Source organism: Ambystoma mexicanum, chromosome 8, assembly GCF_040938575.1.
Source record: "Ambystoma mexicanum isolate Mex_15411 chromosome 8, UKY_AmexF1_1, whole genome shotgun sequence".
In the NCBI taxonomy this organism is placed as follows: domain Eukaryota; kingdom Metazoa; phylum Chordata; class Amphibia; order Caudata; family Ambystomatidae; genus Ambystoma; species Ambystoma mexicanum.
Window position 1 is genome coordinate 1,222,982,202 of NC_090929.1, and position 10,436 is coordinate 1,222,992,637.

General features: G+C 42.6%; 1 protein-coding gene across 3 annotated transcripts in view; it reads left to right on the forward strand.

Annotated features, from left to right (window-relative positions):
- SLC16A12 (solute carrier family 16 member 12) overlaps positions 1-8,733 on the forward strand; it is an 867,838-nt gene extending 859,105 nt beyond the window's left edge. For all 3 annotated transcript variants that reach the window (XM_069611325.1, XM_069611324.1, XM_069611326.1), the window contains one exon: positions 3,371-8,733. In XM_069611325.1, coding sequence (XP_069467426.1) covers positions 3,371-3,576 — 206 coding nt within the window. In that variant the 3' untranslated portion in view covers positions 3,577-8,733. The remainder of the gene's footprint in view (positions 1-3,370) is intronic.
- Positions 8,734-10,436: the final 1,703 nt, after the last annotated feature.

The window sequence follows — 10,436 nt, forward strand, 5'->3', positions numbered from 1 at the left end:
AGTTTCTGTACAATGGCGGCTTTGCCTGCATTCTATTCACTACTCATTGCTAGCCAATATAATGACTTGATCTACCTTGCATTTCAGCATCTGTACATTTATTGAACTTCTGTTTTCTGCAGCACTTTGTTAACATGTAATCTTCTTTTTCACTTTGATAGTTCACTCGATTCTTTACTTTGTCATTTGTCCTCCAATTCATACATTATCTACATTCAGTATCTCAGGACATCGTGCATACTTTCTTATGACATCATCAGATCATCTTTTTAGCTCTTTCTCCTATTCCTTCAGGGAGTTCCTCCTGTAGGTTATCATCTCAAGGGTACATTTGATAGGGTTGTCACAATGGATATCTCCTTCCAAATACTCGCTGTGATATTGGCACGATAGCTGGTGTCAGGCAAGGCACAGGCTCAGGTCTCCAATACAAAGGAGGTAGGGGCGGGATCTCCTGCGGATATATACATCTGCTCCTCTACATGTGAAGGGGCTGAAATCCAGGGAAAAGCATGGTATGTCCAAATGTCATGTAGCCAGTAATGTCTGGAGGGTCCTAACTGGTAAATATGCAAAATGTGGTGCATATTGGTGGAATGGTTTGGAATTATATAAGTAACAAACTAACAGATTTCCTACTTTCTTTCAAGAGATTTTCATTGATTTGAAAATGACATTTGATGCAGTCCCATGAAATCTCCTTTGGGAATGTACTGGAAAAATGTGGGTGACTTGTACTGTTAGTCATTCGCCATCTGTATAATAAAACACATGCTGCAGTTATTTATAGAGTAGGGGGAGAAAGCACCCAATGCTTCCTGAGCCAGCAAGGCCCCATCGGGATTGCAGAAGCAGATTGATTTGTTTGATACATTATGCCAGGGTAAATAACACATGTTTAATATTTATTTAAACGGATAACAATTACAAAAGTTAGAAACTTTCAATGACTTAGGGCTGCAGCTCGGTGACATGGTAGGCTTGAGTTGACAAAAGTGCCCTCATTTTAGTAAGGCACAGCAGTGCTACTCAGGGATTCTGTAGACGATTTGGGGAGCACACAGTGCTCCTAACTAGAGATATACAAGGCCCAAGCAGTGGCTGAAGCCTTATATGGGGAATCCATCTGTCGTGTTGGCGTGATAACCTGTTATAACAAATGTAATGTTGGATTCTTAAATCCCTTATTTTACTAACCCTGAGTGCCCCAATATCCCTCTCAAAATGGAGTTAATTTTCTCTATGCAAAGCTCAAACCACTCTTTTTGACCAAGCTGTGTTGTGTAACCCCTCACCCCGCCCCCCCATTCTAGGTCCCCCTGCCCGTTATATTGAGCCCTTCACTGAGTTAATGGTCGATCTGGGGTTAAGGCTTTCCTTTGGGTTAACCATATTCCACAAATAACAAAGAATTTGAATTTGAAATACATCTGAGCAAAACGTGAGACAACTAACACGCAAACTAAAATATTGGGAAATAAGCCTGTAATGATTGGGCGATTTTTTAAATGAATTATGAGAAGACAGGTTAGTAGTAAACTGAACAGCAACCATGAGTTCAAGAGTGCTACTGGAGTGCCACTGGAGTCGAAAGGAGAACAATAATTGGGATGAAATTGAACCATTTATTAGTTAAGGACTGTATGTGAAGATGAGGCTACGTGGTCTACTACATACATGGTTTTGCTCAAAATAAAACCAATGACCAAGCGATTGATCATGGTTTTCCGTGTTGCTTTACGATGCTATGCCCAAGAAATAGAGGGATTTGTAAATCATGGCTGAGACCTGTATGGTTATTTTTGGTGCGTCCAAATATAAGAGTAGAGCCTTTATGGCAAGGGAGAAAGCGTTAAAAGAGCTCAAATATCCAGATTTCACACGCAGCTGGAGAAAGGGTTCAGGCAGATATATTGTGTTAACATTGGGTTATTAGGAGGACAACTAATCCGCGCTCTGAAAAAGGTAATCATTTGTGTACACCTGCACAAATATTTCTCATTCTTTTTCTTATAAGGGTTTTATCAGAATCTTATGAGCTACGTCAACAATCATACTTACATTTTATAAGACTTCATAAGAATTTAATAAGTTGTAGGGTATCACATTCGTTCTTATAATGTTATTACTATTTTTCTCAAAATCGATGCAGAGGTCTGCAACCTTTGGCTTTCCAGATGTTTTGGACTACAACTCCCTTCAGCCCTAGCCCCTATAGCCAATGGTGAAGGATCTTGGGAGCTGTAGTCCAAAGCATCTGGTGAGCCACAGGTTGCAGACCCTTGGTAAGGGTTTCCCTTGTCTGTTTCCTAACTCTACTTCAAAATAACCTGAAGCAAAAAGGGCTGCATTAACCCGAGCTGTGGGGTTTTGGTAAAGTAATTTCACTAGGTTCTCACACGTTCTAATGATCTTCTCAGAGCAATCTTATAAGGCATTTTTGTATGGGTAGTCATGATATATTCTGTGATTTCAATAATAATGTTATTAAGTAATTATGTACGTGTTTTAGTACATGATGTTTGAATATTATTTCTATTTAAATGTGCATTAGCTCGGTATACATAAAGACTGCTGACCAACTTTATATATGAATTGCTTTAATTTACCTGATTGCAGTGGTGGTTATACCTGGAAGAGCATAATTTTAAAAGTTGCTTTGCTAATGTAGTTCTCAGCTTCATCATCCTTCACTCCTGCCCTCCTTCTCTAACCATTGTCACACTCCTCCTCTCCTTCCAAGAGGATTTATAAATGATATTACTGAATGATCCAATGTACAGCCCTTCTTGTTAAAATGGTTGAACACGCCATACAAACTGTAAACATTCAAAAACACTACACACTCTGTTATCTGGCGTTTCATTCACTTGTATGCTCTATGTATCAACACCTGTCATTGTCTCCAACAGTGCCATTACATTTGTTGAAAAGAGGGATACAAACGTCTGGAGGCCAGATAACCAAGGTTCCAGATTCTCTGTTACCCAGAAAAATAGCATTGATTTATGATAATGATATGTTATTGATGTAGATATCTGGCATATTTGATTATCTGGCACCATTGAATAAAAACACAGCTCCCCCAATTGGTGTCAGGTATCAGAGCTTTCGCAGAGGTTAATTTGAACAATGTATTTTGTAACTAAGAGCTGGGAACCAATCGGCAATCTGACTATGACTTCTGAGGTTGCACGTTATTATAATGTTGTTAGTTGTCAGCAAATTCACAGACCTGTTCTGTTGATTACTCCACTATGAATAGCAATGCATTACAGCCTGCCAAAGTTCTATGCCATGCTAACTCTGCGTGCTCATTAAATTCTCAGTGTGCCACATGGATGAATAACAATCGTTTGTTTCCCAACAGGACTGGTCTTGGACACAACTGACAGCTACACGGGGGTCTTCCTCCTGAGTGGCTTTTCCATGATCTGCTGCTCGCTGCTGCTCTGTCTCGCCAAATTGGCGAAGAAAATAAAGAAGACGCGAATGGCTTCAATTGGCACGGCTAGTGACCCAGAGCAGAAGACCTGGGCAAATGGAGATGTGACTCATTCCGCCACAAGCGCCTAGGGCAACAAGACTTTTATGCCACTTCTGTGGGATTGGCACGACTTCACCAGAGACTTGGAAACAGGGACTTTCTGACAGTTTAAGGTGGGCGACAAGTGCCGGGGCGCCTGGACCTATGGGATCTTTAAGCTTTTCTTTCCTCCTCAAGAAGTGCACACAAGCTGCAGGTGATTAATTTCAATAACATTCAAGCCACTACGCCTTAACCAGTCCAGAACATCTGGCATGTTCCGATGCATGCCGCCGACTCAGTGGAGGTGACCATACGTGCCAATACTTGCACAAAATGCAAACGCTGCCTGCAGGATTTCCACTGCCAAAGCAAAGCAGTGCTAGCACTGCAGGACTACATCTTGAAAATGCTGATTCTTGAATTGCCAACTGTGAGAGCATTTGTAATTGCTTCATATGGAACTTTTCTAGTAGGTCACCTAAGCACAGTTACGTGCCTGACTGTGTAATACTTACCAATATGCAATGCTACTGAGAGGGATATTGGAAAAAAAAGCCATTTGAAGAACTTGCTAAATTTATTACAAACCTTAAATCGCTGAAGTGCCTGGGTGCTATACATTACCTTACAATGTAAGTGCCAATACTTGAACAAGAAATATCTGAGATGACTATAGGGCTTTCATCACCATTGTATTACTGATGAATGCAACATTTAGCAACACACATTTATTATAACACATATCACAAATGAATGAATGGAACTGATTGCAAAGTTATCCCAGAAGCACAACGCAAAGCGGGCATTTAATCCTAAATAGAGGGATTAGAGATGTTTAAATGTGTAGTTTTTGTCATTTAATATCACTGTTGTCATATGTTAGGAATGATGTTCTATACTCTGGCCTGGTGGACAGATGTATAGAAGTCCAACCTATATTGTGACAGGAACAACTCTGGGAAGCTGTAGCCAAACCAGTTTATGTAGCAGTGACAGACGGTCTATGTTAAGTTCTTCAGAGGGGGTGAGCTTGTAAAGGGGTCCACAACGAGGTCACACTATGGGAATCACAGATTACACTTAGACAGAATGTATAAAAATACAGTTATTTATTTATGGCCAAAACACACTATAGGAAAATGACTACAAGCAACTAAATGCATATATACATTTACTTTGTTATAGGGAATAATACAAATCAGAAACTCCTGCAAAGAAAAGGTTAGACAAGTATTATGCACAGAAAGGTTCACAGAGACGATCCCTAACTAAAATTGTCCAGCCCTAAATTGCCTGGGGCCTTGAACCCAATAGTACAGGATACAGTTCCACAGAACTTAGGATGCAGGAAAATATGCAGGTTGGGTCTCTGAGGTCCAGTGAAGGGTTCTTAGGGTTAGGGTTCAAGTTAGACTAATGCCCAAAAGTAGCACCAACAGTCAGATGTCTTGCACAAGCAAGCTATGGCTAAGTCAAAAGTGTTAGAAATAAGCTTTATTATAAGTCCATAGACTTATAATGGGAGTATAGGGGTATGTTAGAAAACTCTGTAACTTACCCACCATTCTCCGATTCTTCCCCAGACTTGGCAAAGCAAAGGAAGAGTGTCTGGCATTGCTTTTCGCACCAAAAGTCACAGTCCTCGATTCACAAGGGTTTCAGGTTTGAGCTGATCTCTGGTTGATGTCTTTTACTGTTGCAAGGACTCTTGGTCAAAGAATACAGAAAACTCGATTCAGCATGCCTCTCAGGACTGGACTAAGGTCAGGTAAGTAGTTTTCGGATGGTGGTCGCCGCTCACGGTGATGCAAATGGACTCAGCAGCCATGGTCGGACTTTCCCTCCTAACTCGGGTGCCCTTGATGCTAGGACACCAACATTTCTCAGGAGGTAGTCTTGCAGGGCCAGCTCAGGATCCCCCAAGTGTCAGGCCGAAATGAAGCTGGTGAGCCACAGGACGGTTTCCAGGGCACTTCTTAAGGCTTCCTTTGGCAGGAAACCAAGCAGACGTCGGGAATGGATGGTCCCTCCACTCCAAGGGTCTTTGCTTCTTCGCAGGATTACTAAAGATCAAGAGCAAGACAGGGCTACTCCAGGACAGCAGCAGAAGTTGGTTGCGGGTCTCACAGTTGGATAGGATAATTCAGGTTTATCCAGAATCTCTGAAGAATGGGTGCAGGGGTCCTCTTCTTATCCTAAAAGCCAGGTAAGAGCTGAACCTCCTGCTAGCCAATAACAGGACTAGCTCACACACACACACCCTACCAGTGGTCCAATCAGGACCACTGGTGGGAACATTCATGCATAACACTCAGACACACAGAAACCAGTTTGTTGATTGTAGTCAGACAGACCCAGCCCACATACTGCCAGCAAGCACACACCGCCCTCCAGTAGCCCACCAAATGTTCCTGCTTTCCTGGGCCCTGGAAGTCCGTATAAGGATTTTGCTGGCCTCTCAGGCCACCAAGAAGGCTAAAAGACAAGATGGCAATAGAACAGGTGAAAAATCTTGTGGCATGGCAATGTTTGACCAGTAGCCACAGTTAGTAGCCAAATGCGATAAATGCAGTAAAGCTAAAACAAAAATCCCCAAAAAGTGGGAAAAAGTCACTGCTGCGACCATCCTATCCTTGTAGAACACCTAGAGTAACCAGAAATCCTCTGAGTGTTAGTCTAGAGCAAAACAAAAATGCACCCCATTGCACGACAGTGTAAGCTGCTGTGCACAATGACAAAAAGTTACCACAAGTGATACAAAAGTAACCAAAAGTACTAACACAGTAACACGACTAAGGGAAGCACGGTTTCCCATTACTGACAGCCTGAAGGACATATCAGTTTCCCCATAACATGTGAGCAAAGCCAGTGTAGTGAAGCTTAAGGCTTCACTGCACTGTGAGAAGTACAGGTCAGATTCCAAAATAAAAGCAAACAGTTTGGGGGTTCCATAAAGATGGAAGGAAAGGTGCTGTAAAGAGAAATCTTCCTAACATCATAGTAGTTTCTTCATTAGGGGAAATGTTTGGTGGATTAAGGAATTGTTGTAGGATTCAAGAGTTAACATGAGAGCTACTAGCAAGGGTGACCAAGCCTGATAAATATAGAACTTCCAGTGAGCCGCAAGGCACCGCAGTAACCCCTGACAACACAAAACCTGCTGTTTAACCTGCTTTTTCACTGTTCAGAAAGTTGAGTGGCTCCAGCCTTGTGCCCCTTTGCACAGATGTCTTAATATGGATGAGCAATGATGGTCTTCAGGGCTGCCTCTGGCGCCTTTGCTCCTGCAGCTCTTGGATGTTTAAACTCAACCATTTCCTCTATGTGAAATGTGTTGCTGAGGGCAAAGTTCAAGCCAGAACGCACATCAGTTAGGATATATTTAGTCCATGAAGGGTAGGAGTTCTGTAATCCATGCTCTGAATCTCTCTGTCAATCTATACATCCTCCATTGACACCAGTTTGCAGGGACTATAATGGGCTTGCTCTGTTTTACGGCCAGAGGATGACGCTAACTATCATGTGCTTGCTCTGTCTTATGGCCAGAGGATGACGCTACAGAAGTGGCGGGTACGCTCATGGGGCGCACATAAGTGCATGCAGGAACATGCTGATGTGGCTTGCCACACAACTGTCTCCCCACTCATCCCTGCGTAGTCGTTGATTAGCCGCAACAGAGCGGACACCATGCTCTCTGCCCTTGCAGCCTGCACTGCTCATTAGCCCTTTAAGAAGTGTCAGAGGACTGGAGGAGCTGCGAGCCTAGAGAGCGAGATGCGAGGGAACCAGTATAAACTGTCAGATAGACGGATGCTCACCTATGTCCCGCCTCCTGCTTCTGACGGAGGCAGTTTCCCTCTGTCACATCCTTTGGCGGCTGATTGTAGTGCTCTTGTCTTCCGGGGAGGGGGAGGCTTGGGGATCAGGCTCTTTAGAAGTGGCTATGCTGTCCTGACCCTAAGCTTGTTGTGTACAGAGGTCCAGGAGGCACTGGGAGTACACTAGCTTGAAGCACAGTGCTGGGAGGTGTGGTCAGTACTCTCAGGCCTGTGGCGCATCTCCAGTGGGATACCTCAGAAGCTTTTGTGCTCTTACATCTGTAGCTGACAGCTGGCTGCCTGCCCTCTTTGCTGTCAAGGGAACCTGGCAGTGAGGCAGCAGAGCCATGTCAGGGTCTGTCTGTGGTGGTAGGACCCCTGGTGAGCTCGCGGGTCCTAAATGTGTATGAGGACGAAAAACCACTCCAAGGGTTGGAGGAGGTGAGACAGGCGACACAGCAGTACTCGGATCCACGAATTCTGCATGTTCACACACAGGAAGCTAGAAGACCTCCAGTTTGAGCTAAAGCAGATCTGGACAACGCCCATTTACATGTAATCTCTATTATGTATTGATAAGTTGGGAGGAGGGGAGGAGCAGGTGTGTGGTCTGTGTTAGCTCAGGTTAAGGAAAAGCAGGTATTTATTGTGTGCTTTCGTGGTTTTGCTTTTGATGTGTCACAGGCAAGCACTTGTACGTCTATACACAGGACAACAAAGACTGTAAAGGATCTTATTTTTATTTGTAAGAGCTGTAAACGATTGTTGATGTTCTTCGGATTTGGGGAAAATGAGTGCTGTTTTTAGGTCACCTTGTAAGACGTATTATCCATCTATGTGCTTTTCTACTTTTGTAACTAAATAACCAACATACAGAAAAAGTTTTGTTATCTGGCACTCCATTAACAGGCCTACCCGATTATCCGGCATCTCCTATTGCTAGTAATAGAAGGGTGCTAGTTTAATAAATGCTCCATAACAAAGAATCCAGGCCAGATAATCGAATGAAGATTGTTGCTAAACAGAGCAAAAAGTCAGGAGTATGTCTTATTTTGCCTTTTACTCTGTTAACCTGCTATCTGCCACCCAACATTTAGTAAGCTGCCAATATGTGCTTGTCCAGTCTCATTGGGGTCCCAATGATACCAGATAACTCAGATATTACTGTATTCTATTTTGGGATGGTACCAACACCATTACACTGCAGTACGCTGCGCTGCAGCTCAGAAGTGTTACTTTTACTTAGCCAAGGATTTAGAACCTAGCTACAAAACAACATTGTAACTTAAATGTACAAGTGGTTTCTAATGTCTATGTTATCTTTTGGATAGAGTTAATATTGCTTTAAATAGATATCAATACAGCATTTACAACTTTCAAAACGTGTTCATGAATTTGTCGTGGTTTTACTTTGCAGTACTGCAGGCAAGCGTGCTGGCATGTTGTGTCTTAACACCTAATATACACATTTGGTTAAATGGCCTCTACTAAGGCATGCACTAAGACATGCAAAAGATTTTTGAAAAAGGTCTGATATTTACTTGTTCCGGTACTGAATCCTTGGGTGCTTTGCCGCCCCACCCCCATTTTGGAGTGCACTTTCAAGATTAGGAAGATGATCTGCTACTAAGGGGTCTTTGGATTGGCGCGAGCCTTCCTGTGGCCCCTTTCCTTGATAGGTGATCTCTGCCCTTTTAAGTCGGAGGCAAAATACTGCAGGTCTACCTGCAATGTCTCATGATTTTGGGGCAATTTGAAAAACATGCTTTGCTTCTACACAATCTCAGAATCCCAAAGGAACCGCCAGAAAGCTGGCCAACATAATGTACACTATTGGTATCACATTCCAAATTATTTTTCTCAAAACTCATTTTTAAAATGAATAAATCACACAATTAAATACAATTCACTGAAAATAACCACCAACATAGAGCATAACAAGCTTCATGAGCGATATAAAAGAGAAACTCTTTTGTTACATATACTGTTTACTCCTGGGATGATTTGTTGTGTAAGACTTCAGTTGTTTACTGTACTATGGCCTATTGCTTTTTAAGATGTCCTTTCTGCATTTAAGAGTTTACGTCAGAGTTTCACCTCCTAAACCATCTCCCTTCCCTCAGTTCTCCCCAAAGAAAAAGACATTTGAATCTAAATTGGTATCCAAATATGCATTAGGGGTTTGGCAAAAATGAAGGGGAACTCTGATAGCTCACACGCGTCACTCAGAAGCAACTCATCTTGACTGTTCTTTTCTGCTGTGGCTGAGAGGGGGCCACAATAATGCCGAAGCTATACTATATGCTTCTGTATTGGGGGATACCCAATAAGGTGGCTTCATGCATAAGGCAGAGCCGTCTTTATGGGAGTGCCCCCACCTGGCTGCCTAGTGCAAATGTTCTCTTTAGTACTTACAGTGTACTTACAGTGTGTGTGCTTACATATTACATATTACCACTTGTAATTCTTGGGAATGTATTGATCACATGCAATAACCAGAGTTGTAATGCATAGTTATAACCTCGAGTGCCAAGGTGGTTGAAAAGATAGCTCAGTGTGTTAAGCAAATGTTGCAGAGATCTATGTTCCTATGCCAGATCCTGATAAGGTAGATTGTGCCTATACTCACTCTGCTCTCAGGTTAATAAACTTGAGGATACATACATTGGTGGTTGTAATGTCTGTGGTTCAAAGCAATATACTTGCACCAGAAATCAATTGTTACAAAAGCTAATGAAACAGCAGCATGGTGCAGGTCTGTATTTCGGTTCGATCAGATGTGCATTGTAAAAACTGAGCAGCCATCCCAATGAAGAACACAATGGGCATCATTATTTTTCATTAAATTGAGGCGTAAAAGCCAAGTGTGTAACTGTTACACCTCCATTAAGTCTATGCCCTATTTTCTAGCTTGCTCAAGGCGTACGAGGGCAGCAAAATGGAGTTTGCATCTCCGCTTTGCATTCCTCCTCCATTTTGGAGGAGCACCTGTTTTTACGCCTGCATGAGATTTTCATGCAGGTGTAAAACCAAAGGATTCCAATGCATTATGTGTTGCATTTTCACCTGGTACATGGCAGGTGGATTCC